At 44.3% G+C, this 22,976-nt stretch overlaps 1 protein-coding gene across 7 annotated transcripts in view; it reads right to left on the reverse strand.

Moving 5' to 3' along the window:
- Positions 1-589: 589 nt before the first annotated feature.
- The window catches only part of ZNF608 (zinc finger protein 608), a 105,139-nt gene continuing 82,752 nt past the window's right edge, over positions 590-22,976 (reverse strand). For 4 of the 7 annotated variants that reach the window (XM_067031503.1, XM_067031506.1, XM_067031502.1 and 1 more), the window contains 8 exons: positions 10,948-11,035; positions 7,974-10,428; positions 5,876-6,293; positions 5,105-5,277; positions 3,572-3,725; positions 1,618-1,699; positions 1,281-1,316; positions 590-1,053 (listed from right to left, as the gene is read on the reverse strand). In XM_067031503.1, coding sequence (XP_066887604.1) covers positions 1,289-1,316; positions 1,618-1,699; positions 3,572-3,725; positions 5,105-5,277; positions 5,876-6,293; positions 7,974-10,428; positions 10,948-11,035 — 3,398 coding nt within the window. In that variant the 3' untranslated portion in view covers positions 590-1,053; positions 1,281-1,288. Of the gene's footprint in view, positions 1,054-1,280; positions 1,317-1,361; positions 1,700-3,571; positions 3,726-5,104; positions 5,278-5,875; positions 6,294-7,973; positions 10,429-10,947; positions 11,036-22,976 lie in introns of those variants that run through there. The other 3 variants (XM_067031505.1, XM_059060775.2, XM_059060777.2) reach the window with 3 other exon arrangements.

Here is a 22,976-nt window from a genome sequence, read left to right on the forward strand (position 1 = left end):
AGACAGACAAGAAGTCATTATATATTAAAAAAAAAAACCTTTTTAATTCTGATTGCCAAATTATTTAAGGCAGGTATAAAAAAGGAAAGCATTCAATATACATTTTACATAAAATAAACTAGATTACAGCATAAAACAAGTAACCAGGCAATGGCGTTAAAGTCTCTCTCTTCTAAAACTGGATAATTGTAAACATTAAAAAAAAAAAAAAAAAAAAAAAAAAAGGACTGCAGGACTATTCAAGTAATAGAACAATCACAGATGTCTCTGGTATGCAGGCTATTGGGTTATTTGCCATTCAAGATTATCAAAAATGACACCGCATTATTCACAGATGCTCATTATTTCCCCGTTTTAATCTTTACATTATATACAACACAGTTTTTGTGGTACTGGCAACCCCATGCCTTCCAAAAGTATTTTTTCCACAATACACAAGTACAAACAGTGACTACAGGAACATTTTACACTGATGCATCTTAACAGGAGCCACCAAACAGACATCTAAATTGTACCCAAGTGTCATCATCACAGCCTTTCTGAAGGGCTTACGGGAAATATATGAAGGATATGCAAGGTTCAGGCACACTGATACATAACGTTATTTATTTACAATTGAAAAGCAAAAGGAAAAGAAAGTAAGCAGCCTTCCGTGGCTAACACTTCTCAATTTGACAAGCACATCTTTTATCTCCTTTACTGAGCAGTTTGCGACCCGGCAGCAGACCCTGTGTGTGCGAGCCTGGTTACTGATACAAAAAGTAAAGAATATATATATACATATATATATATATATATGTATATATATATGTGTGTGTGTGTGTGTATATACATATATGTATACGTATTATATATATATATATAAAACAGAAGTTTAATTACAGCAACATTTGTTACTCTCTGATAAAATCTGTAATTTACAAAAATGAAATGACTGGTTTTTGCCTGCCATTAAGGCATTTCAAATTAACACCATGGAACTGATGTCTGTATAAAGCGCTTCCCCATGTGATCCAGTCACATGACAACGTACATTTCCAATCTTGTTATTCTCTGCAAGAGAAAAGAAAACCTTAGCAGAGGGGTTCCATCCACATTTGACACTGAAAATATGAAAACTGTAAGACCAACAGACATTTTAATTCTATTCAATTCATGGAACTCAATTCCATAGAAAGTGAATGAACACAAGGGTAATGACAGACAACGTGAAAAATAAATTATTTTCCTTTTTAAAACAACTTGAGGGGTAATTGAAAATATCAAAGAACAAACATTACCTTTAGCACTATGGAAATACATTCCTCCATTTGCAACTTCATTTTTAAACATAATAAAACAAAGGGAGTCATGGTGAATTATTTTAACAAAGCAGTGAAGACAACCTAAGAAAGTTTCAACCATTTAAGACACAGGTCAGTTAATTACTAACGTGCATTACAGCTATAAGAATGGAATAGAAGTTGCATGTGAAGCATAGTGGTAAAATAAGCACATTCATTCCAACATCAAACCCTTAGGAGCTAAGTGTTTGGTCTAAAAAGCCTACACTTGCTTCCTCCCACCATTAAGATGTCTCTATCTAGAAAACTGATTCAAAACATAGAGGCTATTTACCTTCTTTGTGCAGGAAACATTCCTGATGCAGATGCCTGGGCAGCCACCTGCTGAGAGGCAACGAGGGCAGCAGAGGTCAAGCCTAATGGGGAAAAAATGCAGGGTTTCTGTGACTTTCAGAAGCGTAAAAGTAGATGCAGGCCCAATGGTGAAAGGCTGCAGACCCCGTGAGTGCCATCTGTCCTTTCTACACACACACACATGAAATGTTTCATGCATCAAGGACAGACTACAAACTGTTCAGTCTAACCAGTACCCATCCCTTCATTGAATACTCTGCGGTTTTCTTAATAGCTATTCAAAGTGAATACAGCATTCCATCTCTCTGGCTCTGCATGGTGCTAAATGGTTTGCACACATTCCTGAATAGGAAGCTCAGGAGAAATGACAGGTACCAGGTAACAACAGGAATCAAAAGTCACAGTGAATTATAGAAGCTATATGCTATTTGCTTAGAATACAATACTTTCATAATAACTTTTATCACTTTAACGTTTTCCCCAGTGATTGAACACCAATGTATCCCATCAGGTACACGGAATCACTGAATTGAACTTAGAAATAATCTTAACTTTTACCCTGTAAGAGAAAGGGAGCAGTAAAAGAATATAATAGCTCCAAATGGCAAGAAGTTGCCTAATAGGAAATTCTTTAAAATTTTTTAAGAAAACCATACTGGAAAAAAATAGAGGAAACAAATGTAAACTTCGGGAAGATGACTCTCTCCTTCTATGTCCTCTATGGTCTCTTTTAACACCACTATTGGACACCAAGTAACATGAGATGAATAAATTAAAATGACCTCTTCACGTGTGGATAGCGCTTCCTACTTTTGGAAGTACCTTCAAACATATTATTGTTTGTTATTATTGTTTTCAGACAGCAGAGTAAGAGGCAACTTGGCAAGCACTACAGAGCCAACTTCCAAAATTCCTATGTGGAAGCCTTAACCCCCCCAATGTGACTGTGTTTGGAGACAGGACCTATAAGGAGGTAATTAAGGTTAAATGAGGTCCTAAAGGTAGGGCCCTGAACCAACACGATTAGCGTCCCTATGAGAAGAGACACGGGAGAGTAACTCTCTTCCCCCCTGCCCACCAGCTCCCCCCATGCACAAAGAGGTCACAGGAGCACACAGCAAGACGGCGTCCGTCCACAGCCGGGAGGAGAGCTCTCACCAGAAACCAACCATGCTGGCATCCTGATCTCAGACTATAAGCCTCCAGAACTATGAACAGAAATACATTTCTGTTGTTTAAAGCCATAAAAACTGTGGTATTTTGTTATGACAGCCAAAGCTAAGACAGCAAGATCCTAGCAAGTGATCTGCTGGTAAAGACGGTGCCACTCCCCCGCCCCTGCCATGAGGTGACAGAGCTAGGACAAATGCTCAACGAAAACATCACAAACTGAAGGTTCCTCACGTCAGTTGCTGTGACTCTTTAAAAATGTTTCTCCTCTTTACTGAAAGAGTCCCAGGAGTGAAGGGCTGGAAGAGTCCCTGGATTAGGTTATAAAAAATGTTGAGCCTGATTACATGACTCCCATTACTTCCATGGGAAAAAGAGCAATTTCAAGGCCTGCAGAGATCAGGGCAAGTCATTTCACCAAAGCCTCCAACCAAAGGCTCCCAACTGTCTTCCACAATTTCCCCGCAGCAGCTATCTGATTTTCTGATTGTTATATTCAGTGCCCCAGACACTGGCCACCACCGATAACATCAACAAGTGACAATTATTAAGTGGTAGCCATTTCACTTCTCAACAGAACACAGAGATGTGGGAATAGCCTTAGTTGTGTCCCAAAGAAATACCAGGAAAGAAGTGTTAAAAACCCTCCCCAGAGTTAATTAACTCAAAGGTCAACCTTTTCATTTGAATACAAGAAAGGCAGTTTGGGCAACTGTTTTCCAAAGCAGGATGAACAGAGGCACAAGTAAAACAGAGCTGCTGACCTTGGAAAGGGTCGTATTGCCCAGGGATGAGTGGGTACCCCATGCCCACGTGGGTGTGGTGGTGTGTATGCAGGTGCCTCTGGCCGAAGGGGGAGTGGCGGTCCCTCTCCCTCTCCGCTTCCCGTTCCCGCTCAGCTGAAGCCTTTTCCACAGGCTGCAACAGAAAAGAGAGAGATTCCCCCCTTAATCCTCTGAACAGCAATTCGGAGGAGCACAGGAAACCACCTTGCTCCCTTTGGCAATAGGTGCTAACGATTAAAAAGTAAATACACAGACACTTAAAGATTCTTTATTAATGGAAGATCATTTCAAAAGACATGCATTAGTTTCAACTGGAATTGAGCCAACACTAAAGTACTACTGCTCCACGCCAAAGCAGCATCAATGTTTTCCTCAAATGACTGAAATAAGAGGACCTCTCTCATCTCACTCATAATTGAAGGTTTAGAATCGACCCAATTTCTTCCTCGAAACAACTTGCACACGGGGATCAGGAGACGAAGGAGTTGTAGAGATTTCTTTAAGGTCAAGTTTTCTGATTACTCTTCTATATTAATTACTCTTCTAATTAATTGTGAGGGGAATATATCTCACAATTTTAAGCCTATCTTTATATTTGCCTCCATCGAGAACATACATCCTAATATTATACGTTAATATCCAGCAAAGCAAATCATTGCCGTACGCCTCCGGAAGTATTCCAAAATCTCTCAATCTTTGAACACTCAGAGAAGTTCCAGTTCTCCCAAATCATACTTTGGTTAAGGATCGTGGGTTTCCGAGACATTTTTACCCACTAGAACTTAACCACCCTTTCGCTAAAGTTCTTTTTCTTACTTGAAAAAAATCTTCACGCTAGAAGGAGTACTCTTAGGAAAAGAGTCATGAATCATCTTTCCCGGTTTCTTTACAGAGTCTCAGGTAGACACACTCAGACGCACATTACAGTGCCCATATTTTAATTTATCCCGAACTTCTCTTTTCTAGGCAAGAACTACCACATCCTTTGTATTTTCTCTCTTCCCAACTGTCTCTAGGACTAGCAATTGCACTTTTCTGGGGGAGGTGGGTGCATGGGAGTAGAGCCGTCTTTCACAAGACACACGTCTGAATCACTTCCGCAGAGTTACAGGGATGTGTGGAGGAGTCAAGGTCAAAGCAGAACAGAGACAGCCACCACTCCTTAGCCAAGTGACTCACTCTGGCACATGAGTGCAACACAAATATTTCGTGCCCAAGGTCGGTTCCTATGAATTTAGATGTCCGGCTAACAAGCATCCTCCTGGGTAAGCAAGGTATAGATTTTCCAACAGAAAAGACTGCTGCTACCTTACACGGTTTAACAATTTTCTCCCCCATGTATGAAAGCATCTTATTTTTGAACATGCCATTCTTTCCATATTAGACTAAAACAGCACCCTGAAATCACAGCTGGGTTCCAAAACCATTTATATTTCAAGACTGTTCTCTAGCTTGTCCGCTTTTCTCCCCCTGAAACATAGTACTTGTAAGTGATGACAAAAGGAGGCATACAGCGGGAGACTTGCTGCGGTACTGGCTGGCGTGCTGGTGGAGCAAATCCAGTGCTTTCGATTCAGTGGTTGTTTTTGTGGTGATGCTAGGGCTGGTATTGACTTTCTCTGCCTCTTCTCTCCCTGACATCTTCCCGTAAACAGGGTAATGAAATCCTGGCGAGAGATAGGCCCCTGCCGATACACAACAAATGCCACATCAAGTTACAGACGACATCTTAAAAAAAAAAAACAAAAAAAAAACCCACAAATACCATTTGGATGACACGAATTTGGGTCAAGAGTCGGAGATCTTAAAGTAGGGAATATTGCATTAAGAATGGGCTACGTCATCGTTAAACTGTATCTAGGTTCTCCGATTCTCTTCTCCCAGTTAATTCATCCTGATGATCAGAGGTTTCTAAAAAGAAATGAGCTTCCAGCCATTTCATATGTTTATGTGTCTGTTTAACTCCAAGGAATAGTAACTGTTATGATTATGACAGTAAGTGCTCAGAATATTTTCCTAGGCCATAAAGTATCTGTCAGTCTAATGGCTGCAGCAGAGCATCAGAGCCTATGGAAAATAGAGCTAAGGACTCTTGACATTTCGTCTAAAAAAAGAAAAATATTCCATGAAATCCGTTTCATCTTTGGGACTTCTTTAAGTAGCACTAAATACAAGCCAAACAAAGGTCACTCTTGAAGCATCTAATTTATCCTGAGTTTTAAAATAGCTAGTATTTGAACACAGCCTCTTCCCTCCAATACAGTGAGAACCCGTGACACGTACCAGGGTAACTGTGCATTAGGACGGGAGAAACAGCCCGGTATGCAGGGTGGCTGGGGTCATACATCTGCGGGTAAGGGTAAGCATGCAAGTACTGTATGTAGGACTGATGCTGACTCATGGGGGAGGAGACGGCCACTCTGGCTCCCCGAGAGTCCTTCCAGTTCACAGGAGTCTTGCGATCATCGTTTTTCAGCTTGCTCTCATCCAAGGATTGAGAATCAGGACGCTTGGCCTCTTTGGGCTCCTCTTTGATGCTCGTTAACGATACAGGAAGGCTGGGCACACCACCCTCTTTGTTGGGGGTTTTCCTGGGACTATCCTCTTTTAGTTTCTTTTCTCTATCAAGTTCTTCTGACTTTTGCGGGTCTAGGTATTTGGGTTGGTATACATAATGATGCCATGTCCTTGAATCTGGATCCTGGTTTTGGGGGAAAAAAAAAAAAAAAAAAAAAAAAGACTTGTTTCAAAATTTCAATTTTCACGAAAAACTCATGACAGCACAATTACTATTACTTCTAAGTTAACATTTATTTATATGCTCACACTGTGCAATGAGCTTTATCGCCTCCTCTTACAGAGGAACAATGTCTGAGGTAGGCATTATTAATAATCCCTTTTACAGAAGACAAAAGCTAAGTTTTTCAAGCTCAAGTAATACCAGGGTCACGCTGCTGCCCAGTTTGTGGAGCTGAGCTTCAAAACTTAGCTCCGCTGGAATTCAGAGCTGGGCTGTTAATGTCAATTCTTCACATTAAGTAACATCCTCAGACATATTTAATCTAACCTCACTTTCCTTTAACATCTCACACAAGTAAAAAGAATTCAGAAAACTCGAGCTGATAACAATGTTTTACTTACTGTTTAAGTAAGTTTTACTACAGTTTAAGTAATTATTGTATCAATTTACATCATTTAGAGGGGAAAACTCTTGGTTTCCTAATAAATTTTCTTCACCTACTGCAGCTGAGGCTTAATATAACTGCATCACGTCTCATTATGTGCTAACATCTTAATCAAAACAAAATTAAAAATTAACAGGACACATTATGGCTTTTCTACCAGGAAACAAAGGCATCCATAAATCTCCCAAAATGTATAGTTCTAATGCAGCCCTGTGAAGTCACAGCTTGATTCGAGCCTCCAGAAATGGGGAAACTGAGGGTCCTTAAATGACCTTTGTGACTCGCCCATGCCATTCATGATATAAACCCACTGGGTATCTAGGGTTAAGGCCCAACTCTGGGACGGAAATGAACATGAAGAAAGGATTCTGTCACTCTGATTCGTTCACCAGAGACCTCTAAGCCCCCCTCCCTCTCAGTGGGGGCTGGGATGCTGGGAAAAACCAGAATTAATACTCATGGGACTGCAGTTGAGTCAGGACGTCTGAACTGTGACAGAAAGTGCTGGCACATGTGTGGTTTCATGGTGACCGATTTTCAGGTGTTGGCACATTTAACCTCAGACTGGCTGACCACGGGGGCTCTGGGATGACTGACTGAGGACCATCCGCCCAGACTCCTTGCTCTCCTCACAAGCGAGAAGCACTGAGCTCTGCTCTGGGGCCCTTAATGTAGAGCGTAAAATGGAACTCTAGGTGCCTCAAGACACCCCGAGATTCATTAAAAAGAGGAGTGGGAAATGTGAATTTAAGATCCCTGCCTTAATATGTCCAGAAGATGCCAAAATGAATTTGAAAATGTAAAAGAACAAATTGTTTGAGTGGTCAGACTCAGAATATCAGAGTTAGAAGAGAACTCAGCCACTATGAGGTAGAAGTCCCTCACTCTGGACTCAGAAAGAAGTTAGGGGACCTCATCAGAGTCAGTTGGTTAATGGCAGGGAACAAGAGTCTGCAAAGCACATGGCCAAGGTTCTTTTCACTACACAGCATGACAAGGAAACGGTGAGCAATGTACATTTCAGAGGTACACAAGAACTCCCGAGAAATCATTTAAAATATTTTTCAGGAGAAGAGGCATCCAGCCTAAGGAACCCTGGGGTGGATTTCCTGTGAAGAACTCTTAACCAGATCAAGCCCAGCCATGTACGAGTCTCAGACTGCTCTCTCTGTGGGGACCACACTCCACAATCTTACTTGTTTAAATCTCGAGGTTGGGTCTACACCTGTCTGCTTCATAGAGTCCATGACAGATTTCATTTCTACAGCCTCCTTAATAAGCTGGTGGTTTTCCATCTGCTTAGCTTTGAAGCTGTCGGCCTGAAGCTGCTGCTGGTGATTGGAGAGAAGCTGTGATTTACCTGTCTCCTCAGATTTATTAGGCACTGACGGCCCTAGTTTTGAATGGTTTTTGTTAGGCTCCGGAGTAGAGGGAGCTTTTGAGATTGTGGCCGATGGCATGGTTTTCTGTTTACTGTCCTCTTTGCCCAGCTCTTTCAAGGGGAGCTCAGTTTTCCTTTCACAGTCTCCCCTCCCAGTTTGGGCCATTTTCTGCTCTGCCAGCCTCTGGTCCTCATAGTACTTCTCATACTGCTGTCTATAGGCAGGGCTGGTGGCCATCAGAGACTTCTGGTCCATATAGAGCCCGTAGGCATACTGGCCATAATACAGAGACTGAGCCAGGGCCGGGTGTCTCTGCGTGATCACTGATTGGTGCTGAGGCTGTAAGGATGCAGAATTATGGTCCACTTTCTTGGCCTCGAGCTGCTCTGCCTTGTCTTTCTTATCTGCATCTTCCTCAGACTCCTTCTTGATCTTCATTCCCTGCGCGCTCCCGCCGTTCCCAGCTACAGGGGCCCCGACCTGCCCGGGGTGCATGTAACTTGGAGAATAATAAGGATCGTAGCCATGGTAATAGGGAGAGTGGGACTCTTTCATCTGAGATGACTGTGCTGTCGTTGAAGAATGCCCTTTTACAACACCGTCCTTACTAGAAAGGATATCTGACGGGGAACTGGCCTTTGACCTCACGCCCTCCGACCTGCTGTCAGAACCGCCGTCATCGGCAGCATCAGAGATGTCCGAGTAGGCAGGGCTGCTCGTCTTGGCTGCGGAACTCTCGGCCCCATTCTGGGTCAGCACGTGCAGCGGGGCCACGGGCGCCTGCCCGTTCACCAAAGCGCTGCACTCCATCCTCGAGGCACTCCCGATGGAAGGGCTGGGAGCATTGTCGGTGAAAGTGTAAACCTTATCAGCCTCGGCTTTGATACTGGCCATCCGACTCTCCTGCGACTCGGACAGTCCGTTCGCCAGCCCTTCATTCTTGTTGAGATGGTCCTTTAAAAAATGCCCGGATGCGTCTCTGCCAGCCCCCTTGGCGTCCTCTAGTTTGCCCGGCTTCGCATCCGTTTTCGGGCTCCCTGTCTCCTTCCCTTCTTTGTCCTTCAGCTTCCGCTTCTCCTTTTTCTTTTTGTCTTTGAGCGAGACGAGAGCTGGGTTCACGGTGACGGGCTCCCCCATAATCGTGGGCTTTGGCTGAATGGGCTTTAACGGAGGACTCTTTGGTGTGGGCTGGACCGCCGTGGTTGTGAGGGAGGGCAGTCCGGGTATGGTCCCCGTGGTGGTGCCCGTAAAGGCTGCAGTGGGAATAGCGATTAGCTGTGGCGGCGTTGGGGCCGGAGCGGGGGCAATGGGCCGGGCACTTTTAAGCTTAGAGAGGTTTTTGTCCATTTTGCAATTGTTGGCTTTTTTGCCCTTTTCTTTCTCTCCCAAACTTTTCTTGTCGATTAACCCTTCTGCTTCCAGTTTGGGCATTTCGGCAGCCAAACTGCCGTCTGCTGCCGAGCAGCCGTCTACGGTGGCCGTCATGTTGGAGATGACGGGAAGGTTGTTGAGGTCACTGTTGAGGCCCTTCTTTTTGCCAGAATTCTTCCCAGGCTTCGATCCGATAATAGAGCCCGGGCCATTGCTCATCAGCTCTCTCTTCCCCTTGGGGGTTCCGGGGGGGTTCCCCGAGCCAGGGGACACCGGCGCCTTCACCTGCTCGTAAGTCGATACACTTGTGCTTGGCTCGCTGCATTCCAGCGCCACGTTGCTCAAGGCCTCCTCGCAGTCCGAGATCTTGCCCTCGCTGTCCGGTTCGAACTCCAGCTTGTTCTCTGGGTCTAAGTGGGCATGAGCCTGGTGGTACCTGAGGCCGTTGATGTGCTTGTACTTTTTGTTGCAGTTTGGGTGCGGACAATCAATCAACACTGGAGAAGAGCAGCCCTGGTCCAAAAATGTCGTCTCTGGTTTCCCTTGAGGGGTGGTGGGAGTGCTTCTCGAATTTGTGCGGACACGCTTCCCGGGTTTGTTGTCCTCGGAGCTGGAGTTCAGGTCTAGCTCCATCGGAGGCTTGTTTTTCCTTTTGTTGGTGGAGGAGGGGCTGGCTTTGATGTCCTCGGCGGCACAATTCGGTGGTGTCCTTCGCCCGCTGGCATTGAGGCTGCCCCGCCTCCCTTTCCCATTGGCCCCCCCTCTGTTCTTGTTCTGCAGCCCTCTGGACTCTGTGAAGCTGGCCTCCGAGCCCGGGGCAGCTGCGGTAGACCTTGCTCTTTTCCCCCGGCCCCGGCCCCCTCTCATCTCCAGGTCGCTGGTCGGTGACTCGCAGAACCTAGGGAAGCAAGTAACAGATGTCAAAACGAGCATCCCCAAAGGAGCCAAGTGAAATCACAAGGCACGCAATGCAGCAAAGAGCAGGCAACACCCCAGCAGCCTGAGGGCTGGGCCCAGATTTTAAAAAGTCACCCAATTCTTCCACTGACAATTTCAACACCTGCAAAAGAACAGGCTACCTAATGGCTTATGTTCTTCCTCAGAAAACCAGCTCGGGTAGCTAAATTGCCGATCCAGTTCAAATTCCCATATTGAGAAAAAGAAAACAAAGGAGAAAGAGAAGGGGCAGGAAGTAGTGATCTCCCTACAAAAAAGCAACCCAGCATCTGCATTTTACTGTATTCAATCCTGAATTGCTCATTGCTCTTTTGAACCTGGTTTCAATTACAAACTGACTTTTATGTATTATTAATCTCTCTCCATAGTCTCCTTGCAAAGAGAGGATGGGGGAAGGAGAAGGTAAGAAGAGGAAGCAGGAGAGAAAAACAGAGCCTGAAATCAAAGGCTCCATGCCTACCTGGGCGGGGCCCAGTCGTGCTTGGTGCAGTCCAATAAGGTCCCTACATAAGTTTTGTTCCTCCACGTGACATTGACCACTAGGACACCTGCAGGAGTGGGGAATGAAGACGGACCAGGGTTAGCATAAATTACTCAATTTCCAGTTCATTTATTATTACTATTCTTTTTACCAGCAAAGCTCTATTCTCATTTGCTTTCAAAAGCTGTGGTTTGCATTCTTCCTCTTTCTGGTTTCAGTGACCTCAAGCAAAAACCCACAGGAAATCGTGTGTGTGTGTTCACGAGCATACGCGCGTGGTACAAAAGGGTAAGGGCTGCGTGTGAGAGTGTAATCAAGATACTGCTGACAGAAGGAAATGGTTTTTGCCATGTCCTGCTGTAAAACAGCCACACTCACCTCTTAATTTTTCTATTATTACACATAATTGCTTTCGTTTGGCAAGCAGCCAACAAAAACTAAGCCCCAGTTACCAGTGCTTAAACCAGAAGGTTACTGAAAGGGATCAGTTTTGCTTCCAATTCAACAATATAAAATAACGGTGATTTTTATTTAGGAAAAAAATGATGTGCATGCACAAAAATAGGTCTGGGGGGGGGGAAGCGGGAGCTTGGAGTTCAGATAGCAGACAATCAGCTATGATTTCTCTTTCCTAATCCTCCCCTCTCTGGCTTTGTGAGACAAGAATCAGCCTTGGTATGGTATCTGTTTCACTGTTTGGTCTTGTTTCATATTAAGGACTCCTAAAATAGCCCTCTTAAGAAAATAAATGTGCACAATAGGTTTGCTCTTGGGGTTATCTTTAGAATCAACTTTAGTAAGCATTTGCCACAGAGGATTAGAAAAAAAAAAAAACACAACAACCTCAAAACCAACACGCTTATTTCCTGCAAGCCTTTCTGCTTTTCCCAACTGCTTTGCAGACAATTTAATTTAGCACTGCATCTGTGAATTACTAAACGTAAGTGCACTTAGTATACCAAATGTCACAGGGAAACAAAATATAACATCCTCTTTATTTCTCTAGAGGACAAGTGCCATATTTTTTAAAACTCACTCCTTTAAAGCATACAGTAAAAGGACCTAGATTTTGAGACACACATAAAATATTAGGGTAAAGAAATGAAGTATTTAAGTGTGTCTTAGTTTCTATAAAGCACCACTCCCCCTTCTTTCTTGGAAACACAATACTCGAAGTCTATTTCTAGCTGGTTTACTCGCTTGCTCACTGCCATTTTGAATTCTGCAGAAAATCTGTACTGAACTCCTTAGTGGTAAGGGACACCTCACAAGGTAAGACTCATTTCCTTGGGAATGTCTTTAACAGCAGGTAAAATATTTGCATCGTTGGGACTCAAATAGTGGGGAAGAAAGGATTTCTTTCAAAAGGCCCAAAAAGAGATTTAAAAATTGTTTCTCATATGGTCTGTGTTACTATTACTTAGGTGACAGCTGAACTTACTCACTGTATCAATGGGGGGTGGTGGGGGTGGGGGGGAGTTAGCACGAAGCAAAGCAAGCATTTCCTCAAATCACAGTTGACTCCATTCTAATTCCTTCAGGGAAAAAAAATTAAAGCCATTGAGTATAAAAATTCTTATTGAGATGAGAATCGATGGTAATTAGGCATTTGGTCAAAATGTGCACAATATGGAACAATTGGAGGAAAGGATTCTTTATGAGCACATCCCTTCAGGAAAAGGGAGGGGGTGGGAGACAAGGCGAAGGGGAAGACGAGCTGGTTTTCTCATCATCTGCTCTCTGGGGCACTGTGTGTGGTGTCAAAGACCTTTGCAGCTGCTTAAAATTCTTTAGCATGTCAGCTATATTTACAGTGCAGGAATCTATCTGTACTGCCAGAAGGGTACTGCATTTTAGCTTTAGACGCAATAGGCTGAAACACCGCGTTCCAGAGTCCCTAATGTAGCACAAATGTATAATTAAAATTGCTTGAAAGGAAACATGAAAGAAACAACAAACCCTCCATTCTTACAGTAATAAAATTAAAAACAGGAAAAGTCTGCACAGACACTTAACATTTGTCTGCAGTGAAAGGCTTTTGTTATTGCTTTTCCCCAAAGGGTTTCGCGTTTCCAGCAAATGACGGCCGCGGATTGGCCGACGCCTGCTGGGAACGCCGGCGTCTGATTGGCTGAGCCGAGGGCGGCCGCCCGGACCAGCAAGGCAGCAGCCCGGGATAAAGGAGCATCGCCAGGGGAAGAGGCGGCCGCGGTGGCTGGCTGGCCACGAGGCGAGGGCGCATTCCCTGAGCCGGGGCTCTCTTGCGGACAGAAGGCTGCCCAGCTCCGTAAATCAACGCGGGCTGATCCGTGTGTTGAAAGGCTACTGTCCGCGTGACCGTGCTGGCTTTTCCAGCACGACCCGCACTGCGCAGCTCCACGCACACACATCACACCAGCCCGCTCACAACCCTCAGCATCAAATTCCTGGTCTCAGAAGAGGACAAAGGGAAACGTGCGGGCCGGAGAGAAGGACGGGACCCCAACACACAGTTAATCATTGGTTAGGTGGGGTTATCGGGTGAAGCTGTCACATGGGAGAAACACAAGTTGCAACTTCCACGCTGCAAAACTATTCCCATCGCCTGACACTATTTCTTGAAGCCACACTCTTATATAAGTACAAGTGACAGTATTATTATCATTCTTAAAAAAACAAAGTATTTTCAACGTCAAAGGGCCTCAATAAGTCAGCCTAATTTTCCTAGAACCCCTCTATATTTTAAAAAACGTTCAAAATAAATGCTCTACTCCCTGGAAGATTTTGAACAGTTTCTTAATTAAATACGTGTGCTTGGTCTATTTTTCTTTATATGCAGAGTCCACAAGGTCATGTAATATTTATGTCTGCCTAGAATTCACGTGCGAATACACGCACGCACATGTTTACGCAGCCAAATCTGCTCTGTAATGGAATGAAGGCTTAAGGAATGCTTCTCATATAAACTACAAAGTGTACTGTTTCTTTGTCAGGAAGTCTATGTTTAGACAACATCCTATTGTGAGGGGCCAAGTACAAAGGTAATGTTTTGTTCTAAAAGATATAAACGGCTTACATTTTGAAGTCACAGCATCTAGAACACTTTGTAACCCATGGCCATATAAAGCAGACTATACTTTTTAAAGGCATAAATGCCCAACATGAACTTGAGTCCTTCGGAAGCCCAAATTTGAATTTTATAAACCTGGGCATGGTTATTTTTCTCATTTATACATAAACTAAAAACAAATGTACATTTATTCCAAAAAGAGTTAATATTTCTCTTACTACGCATTTATTCCTTCAAACATCTGGCCAATTTGCAAGGTGCTGGGGACACTCTGTACATGTCCTTTTCATCTTTATCTTCTCAGGTATCCCACCAGATTTATTATCTTCCCTTCCCACCCACAGACTGGGCATCATCTTTCTCAAAATGCTTATAATGCCTGCCCTGTAACACTTTATATTTGAAAAATATCTTCGGATTATTACCGATAAAGTAAAATTAAAGCTGAAGAGAGCAACGGATGGTTTGGGTGTGCTTCCCACACAGGGTTTTCTTCTTTGTATTAAGGGTATGTCTTAGATACTGGTACACAATCTAAGCTGCTGCCGCCACAAAGCATATTACCTACTGGACACTTAGTAAGAAGGTGGTTTGTGTTCTATAACCTGAGCCCTTTCCTTACCTCTATAAAAGCCTAAAGAGCCCTGAGATCCCATAAGGATTCCACATTCACAGTGTTCTATTATCTCCTCTTGTCAATACTTCGCAGTTAAGTGTTCCCAGAGAGATGGTCAGGCCCATTAAGCATTTATTGTGCATCTACAGGGTATACAACACTAGGAAGCTATTTGGTGCTACAGAGTCAACCATGTTTTTGCCTGTAACTCCATACGAACTCTATACTTTTAAGAGTCTGCAAACTTGTAGCTGAACATAGGGCTACCTGGTATTCCAGAAGTGGAAGTACAGTTTGCATATTACCCATACTAGAGAGTAGGCCCCCTTAATCCATCTCATTAAACTAGACCCAGGATGTGACTTTCATAGTAACCGCCCTGCCCACAGTCCCTGCTCAGAGGGTAGTCTCAGGTGACTAGGCTCCTAGACCACTTATCCTAACCCTGGCCTCCTCAGACTGTTCCAGTGATGGGCAACTGAAGCAGAGATAACTAAACAAGGATGTGCTTTGGGAATCTGAGCTAGTGGTATAGAAGGGAAAGTTGATAATAAGAGTAGAAACCTGTAGGTCACAAGCTACTGAAGGGAGAGAGGACCAGGACGGAGACAAGGATATAATTAATAGCTATGAGACAGAGGCCAATGGGTAGTGCAAGGCCCTCATATTTGTGTGTCCCTTTTCCTGCCTGCTTCACCACTGACGGGGTGGAAGTGGTGGGGGGAGGGCGGTGTCTCACCAGGACCCAGGACTGTCCTGATATATATATATATTTTTTTGGCGGTACGCGGGCCTCTCACTATGGCGGCTTCTCCCGTTGCGGAGCGCAGGCTCCGGACGCGCAGGCTCAGCGGCCATGGCTCACGGGCCCAGCCGCTCTGCGGCATGTGGGATCTTCCCGGACCGGGGCACGAACCCGTGTCCCCTGCATCGGCAGGCTGATTCTCAACCACTGTGCCACCAGGGAAGCCCTGTCCTGATATTTTTCCAGTCATCTTATTAAAAAGTTGTTCCTGGTTCTGAACTACAATCTGTCTTTGAACACCTAGGTCCTGGCTGTGCCTTCTGATCCCCTACAGACAGTCCACTTGACAGCCTTTCGCCCACACAAGGACAATGACGACGTCGATATTCCCTTTGCCTCCAGTTGCCCTCTTTTTTCCCCTCCAGCATAAACAAGTTTCTTCAACCATTCTTGATATCACACTTTTAATTGCCCTGGGGAAAAAAAAACTTTAAAGATGGACTTGACCAAATCCCCAAGGAAAGTTCAGGTTCCTAATGAATTAGAACCAAGCAGAGACCAAGTCTAACGTTCTCTCTTCTATGAATCCTCTCCAGACACACAGACCATGCATACCACCAGAAAACGGCCACTCCCTCCTGAGTCCCCGCTATGCTCCATCCAAGTCCTCTCCCCAGTGGATGCTCCCCAGAATCCATGGTTTCCCTCTGAGTCCACAGCTAGACACTTTCTCAGCCTCCTCCCTACCGGTTAGACGTGCTCCTGTCCCGCAGCTCTATGAAAGGCAAGTGAACTGGTAAGTGCCACTGCCAGGCCTGGCCCAGAAGAATCTCCTGTGCATGTGCCTCAGACCTCTTCACCTTCCTGGCTTGCTGGCATGGAGACTACAGCAACCCAGAAGGCCACAGAAGATGGCAGAGCGTCCTTCAGCTGGGACCCTATGACAAGGAGAACCCCCATCCAACAGGAAGACCGAATTCACTCCATTAGGTGAGCAGCAAATAAACTCTTACTGTTTGAACACTGCGGAGACTGTCTTAAACTACACGGTCCCTTTAAAACCTTACTCCACTCACATACACAAGAGGCCTCTTCCAATCCGACTCCACTCCTTGAAAACATGAGCACTGTCTGCACCTACCGTACCTGTGGGCACAGTGCCCAGCACATGGAGGGAGTTCTTTCGACTCCCAGGGGCTACTAGATGATGACTGAAGAAAATCGAGATGGGAATGCTACCCAGTGTCTTTTCACGATTACCATACTTTACCAATAAGCATCGTCTCCCACTAGCTTCAGGATGATAGGAATTCTCCATGGAGAGATTTTGCTTTGAAGATGTTATAAATATGGTTTATGAATGACTGTTTCTGGGATTTGTGAAGATGTTTCCTCAAGAACTGGGCAAATGCCTGATTTCCCAACGGATCAGCCTAGCTCTGTTTATATAGAGTTTACAGACTCTTTCAGAGTTTTTAAAGTGCCTCATCCCTGCGACAGAAGTCTTTTGCCAAGCACTGCAAATGCTGAATTTGGAATCCGACATCATTTTTTGGCCCTCTTATTCACACTGCCACATCTGGATGGCCTGGGTGTGCACTTGTGCAGTAAACGGAAACCTCGCTCCAATAACACCGAAGTGGAACCCATTTATGCCACAATCCTTTTTTTTTTTTTTTTAAGTGTTCACATTTCTTTCCTTCTTTCCATTTTTTTTTTCTAGTAGAAACATTCGTGACAATAGAAATGCCACAATATGCTGTTTCCTGAGGACGGGAATAAAGTTCATGTATTTAGGATATCACATTACTATTTTTATACAATGTGACTATTGTACAAGGTAGGATTTTATCACCACTCCTCTGTACTGAACTCCCTCCTTCTAAAACTCTGTTGTGTCCAACACTGGTACTTTTTAAAAAGCTGAGTCTTGTCTAGTACACTTGTTCATGTTTCTGGCTTCAGAGCTTCAAACCTTCAGATAGGTCTTTCTTCAAAGGACAAAGGTGAGTTTATAATCATTGGGGGGAATTTTTAATTCACAACTGGGTTGCCAGTGAAGTACCTGACAGCCAAAGAACAGGGGGACCTTCCTATTACCTCTGCCGAGGATGTATGGAGCACCAAGCACCAGGACCAGGAAAATAAGTGTTGTGACATGACCAGAAAATGCAGTATTTTTTTTTTTTTTTTTAAAAGAGCTCTACTGCTGGGCTGAATGTTTGAAGAGTCACTTTAACCACATCCTGTAATCAAACCATCTGGAACACAGTGCTGCGATTAGTCACCCTGAACAGTGGGCTTTATCTGAACAAATAGTGTAGGCAATGGGGTTGGGAGATAGGGCAGTATTAACAAGGGGAAGTGTAATGAACTAAGCTTTATGCCCTAGTGTGCCGCCACCCCAGTCATAAACCCCAGAGACGCACTGCTCTGGTGTTAATGTCCTGCTTTATGAAAGCACAGTGAGCTTAAAGATTAAAGGAATGAAAGGCTAAAAATTGCTGGTTTGGATAGATGTTCTCTGTCGGCGGCTGGAAAATGCTGGCACCACGCTGTCTACGTTAATTATAACCTCTCCAATGACAGTTCAGCACTCCTAGTAGGGTTCGGTGTTATTTTCGGGATATTAGGAACAAGGTCCGTTTATGGGAGGACAGTTATGATTCTTTATTTGCCAGAGGTTAATCTGAACACTGAGACATTTCTTTCTGGTTCGTCTAAAGCCTGTCCATAAATAACAAGAAAAAATGTAAGACCTTAATTCAAATAAATGTGTTAAACCAATACCAAAAAGCAATGGCATAAGGCTATTGTAATCTACACTTTAAAAGATGATGTTCTTTCTTACTTGACTGTTCTTATCTCTTTCAAAAGTACATCTGATCATCGGGATAGAATCTATGGAAATCTTAAAACAAAACAAAAAACCTGAAAGGATCCCCCCCCAATACATCGAAGAAGCCCTAGAAGAGGGGGTGGGGAAACTTGGCTAAAGAAACCTTGTTTCCCCATGGGTCTTATAGTTTAATACACAAAAGAACAGAGAGCCACTTCCATCACTGTCACCTCCCCCCGCAGCCTTTGTTCTGAGGCCTGATGAGCTGTATTGATTTGGGAAAATCATTGAGCTTCTTGGAAAACTAGACTCTCGCTTATTCACTGCCATCTATTTCTTTCCCGTGAAGACAGGTGGTCGATATCCAGTTGACTGGTCAGCGCAAAGAAGCTCTCGCTGCTTTTCTTTTCTTACTTCCCTAGAAACGTTATCCTTCCCCTCTTCTAGAAAATACAATGGCCTGTGAAGAAGTCGTGTGGGTAAAAAGGGGGAGCAGGAATAAGGCTCTTTTTGTAGGGCACCACCGGGAACACAGAAATGCTGTCCCACACACTTGCATGGGAGCCTGCGCCACATATGTGGATGGTGACAGTATTTTCACTGACCGAGAATTACACAAGTTTCAGCCCTCATGAAAACTTTCATAGCCCAAGATATAATTTTTAAAAAATCAAAACAGATCACTAGAGCTCAAATAATATTTACTAAGAGATGCTTTACTTCTTTTAAATAATCAGTACTTATTTTTAGCAAGTTTCATAGTTCACAGGTGTCATTATAGACATTTGGGGGTATAGCCAGGCTGTGTCCAAAGCCCCCCCACCCCCCCCACCCCTGTGGCTCCCAAGAAGATGCTTTTCAGATTGTGATCCATCAGGGCTCAGCCAGAACACAGCAGGTGAAAGATAAAAGATGAAGGAGGGAGAGAGAGAAGAGACAGAACAGAAAAAACACAGTCTCTGAGACAGACATTTGGAGCAATTTAAATGCATTCACTGAACAGGTACCTGTGCAGAGTATATGTACACACGTACACATTTGTACAAAGAGGTTTCATTTCTTGTCTTTGAAAGTCTCAGTAAGGTATCCTTGAGGCTTGATAAGCACAGCACCACTCTGGTTTCCAGGGCAAAGTTCTAAACTTGAATTTTCTCCTGCTCCTTTGCAGGCAGGCATTCGTTTATGTGAAATCAGATGCACTTAGATGAATGATTTCTAGTGCTGGCAGGTTTCTCGGGCCCTCTTCTTTTTGGAGGCACAACTTCCTAATTAGAGCAAGAGAATGATTTCTCATCCCCCCGCCCCCTTCTCTTTCTCCCTGGGAAGATGAGGGTTCAATGCCAACAGTAACAGAATGGACTCCCCTGCCCCAATCCAGTCTCACAAGCTTCAATTATTAGCTCCTTGGGAGATCATTTTTTCTTCCTTTAAATAAAAGCACTCCAAAGTTTGGGAAAGGTATTTGATAAGTATTTATTGAAGTAGGCCTGCAACGAGCCATGATAAGGATGCGGTTATTTTATTACCTCCTAACACATCGTTCCTTTAACAGGGTTATTTTAGGAGACAGCTAGGAGCCCTGGGCAGACAACACACAGCCAGCATGCCCCAGGAGGAGAGGGAAACAGCCTCTATCCACTCCCACTTGCAGCTTTGCAGGCCACTGAAGATAAGCAACTGGAAGAATGCAGGCCTTTCAAATCATCAGGCCCAGTCGTTTCCTGCACTTAATATTAATTACAGGATCTTTTCAGCTAACAACTTCTGCATCCAGGATCTCCACAATGCTGTTTCTGCAACTTGAAAAACAAGTAAATAGAACAGCAAAACCAGGCCACAAATCAACTATGCTGAAGGCAGAACCTTCCCCTCTACACCACTGCCCCTAAAAGAGAGTATTCTTAGGGCTAAAAGGAGGAAGAAAGGTACAGGAAGCCATGAATTTGAAAGGTCATTTAACAGATACCTGCCCTGTCCCTATTTCCTGCTGCAGGCTGCAGTCTGTTTCATGCCCAATGCTCCCCCGTGGCACGAGCAGGGGAGCAAGGAGCAAGAGGGGAGGCAAAGTAATCACTGAGATGAATGAAACTGAAAGATGCAAAGGAAATAAAATCTAAGACTGAAAACCCTCACACACTTGGGGAAGTGGGTAGGCTCGGAGAAGGGTTATGAAGGCACCAGTTCTCCCAATACCCCTTATCACCTGTCTTCCCCACAGACCTCTTGTCGATCAATCTCGGTGGGTGATGAGCAGTTTCAGATTTAAATGCTAGTGAATTGCTTGTCAGAATCTGCGTTAACACAACTAGAGATTTTAGGACTGCATTTTAAAGTAATTTCTTACCATCCCCAGTCCTTGAGACACAAGGAGACAGTGGGAACCAATTGACAATTATGCTCATATCAAAAAGCTGCTACTGATGCATGTATCTCCCTGGGACTGAAGAGCCAGGCTTCATATAAATTATGATGCTTTACTTAAAGCCAGAGCGCTTATTTGCTTTTGTGCCAGCTCTGGGCCCTTTTCATCTGCAGCTCTACTGGGCCCAGGAGAGCACACATTCCTACAGCTCTGCTGGCCACCAGCTGTGTCCCCGTAAATCATAAAACCTCTGAACAAGCCATTCTTTACAAAGGCCAACAGCATTTACTGGAAATGATCACTCTGCTATTATTCCACTTGCTGAAATTTAAAATAGCAATTTACAACAGCAGCTGAAAAACAAGGAACTGCCTCTCTCAATCGTGTGTGTGTACGTCAATGGGAAGGCTCTAATGTATCTGGCACACAAAGGGGTGTGTGTATTTTGTGTGTCCCCTAAGACTCACCATCTTTGCACATCTAAAAAGGAAATGAGGAACACGGACGTCAGAGAAGCCAGTCAGCCTCGCAATGCAAGGCAATGGGATAAGTAAGGTTTCTGTCACTGGGGACCCTCCCTGTTCTCACCTGGAGGTGGCCATGGCCAGCAGGCAGCATGGGAAGTAATTCACACCCTCTGGTAAGTGAAGCCACATAATTATGGCTCAGGTTCAGAATGTAATAGAAAAAATAATAATAAACTGAAGGATTAAGCCTAATCAAGCTCAGCCTGCAGTCAATTTTACTTCAAGGACTGGACAAGGAAAGAAGAAAGACTCAGAGTGACTGGGGATGGAACAGAACAGCCTAAACGCCTAGAGCGATGGCTCTGGAGACAGACCCAGCAGGCTCAAAGCCCACTTCGTAGCTGCTTCATCCTGAACGACACCTCTCGGAGCCTCAGTTTCCCCATCTACAGAGTAGGAATAATATGACTATCAAAGAAGGTGTAATTTGTGGAAAGCAATTAATGGGATACTGACACAAAATAGTCACTCAGCAAATGAACTCTGGCTTCCTCACACCTCTGGACTCTTCCTGTAACTGAGGTCCACCCACTGAAGTATGGAGGGAGATGCCAACTACTAAGGATCCCCCACTGGGGAATACAGCCAGCAGCAAGCAAGGCCTCCTGCGTTGCTTCCAGGGGAAGCAACCTCAGATATGGGCATCTGTACTAATTATCCTGTATTCCTGGTGACCCCGCTTATTGAACATGTGGTGTATCTATCTCTGAGAATCTTAGGGGCTGCAAATTCCAATACTAAGGACTTTTATTATTTGATAAACAACAAGATCCTACTGTATAGCACAAAGAACTATATTCAATATCCTATGATAAATCACAATGGAAAAGAATATTTTAAAAAAGAATGTATAGGGCTTCCCTGGTGGCGCAGTGGTTGAGAGTCCGCCTGCCGATGCAGGGGACGCGGGTTCGTGCCCCGGTCCGGGAAGATCCCACATGCCGCGGAGCGGCTGGGCCCGTGAGCCGTGGCCGCTGAGCCTGCGCGTCTGGAGCCTGTGCTCCGCGACAGGAGAGGCCACAACAGTGAGAGGCCCGCGTAACGCAAAAAAAAAAAAAAAAAAAAATTAAAAGAAGAATGTATACATAGATGTAAACCAAATCACTTTGCTGTACAGCAGAAATTAACACAACATTGTAAATCAACTATACTTCAATGTTTTAAAAAAGAACTTTTATTACTTCTATACCTACCACCAGTTTCAACCAGTAAAAAGTCATCCTTCCTACCACATCCACTGTTTAAAACAAACGTTTCCTCATTTCAGCACTCAATAGTAAAGCCACTGAGAAATGCAGTTCGAAATCCCTGAAGCCTCCTCTCTGAATCGGGGTAAGGAAACCTCACATCAAGATTTCAGGAACAGCGAATTGAACACTAGAGGACGTCTGTCTAAATTACCAAAAAAGCAAATTTCAAGGTCCCCAACACCTCAACAACAGAAACCAGACGGGGTGGGGGTGGGGGGGAGAAGCAGATAGAGCAAATGCAAACTCATCTTTCCGACCCCAGCTGAGCAGAACAGTTTTCATGACAATGGTCAGAGGCTGCCTTCCCACCCTCCCCCATCCCACATTCCAAAGTTCTTATCTTTCAGGGAAGAAAACAGCCCCACAGAGTTACAAGTATTTCAATAACGTGCTTAGAGACCAGCTCTTTTCTGTAAACAAGCCTAATGAAGCGTGACTAACAGTGCTCTCTCCCAGAGCAGAGCACAGGGAAAAGGGCCTTTGTTAGCACTTACTGGAGCAAGTCATCGTTTTGCTGGAGCAGAACAAAACTTAGCTGGTTATTGATTGACCAGCCGCGCTCGGTGTCACTGCTTGGCTGTCTGCTTCTGTATACCGAGTGTATAAATACATGTGTTCAC

The sequence above is a fragment of the Kogia breviceps genome, chromosome 4 (assembly GCF_026419965.1).
Source record: "Kogia breviceps isolate mKogBre1 chromosome 4, mKogBre1 haplotype 1, whole genome shotgun sequence".
Classification (NCBI taxonomy): domain Eukaryota; kingdom Metazoa; phylum Chordata; class Mammalia; order Artiodactyla; family Physeteridae; genus Kogia; species Kogia breviceps.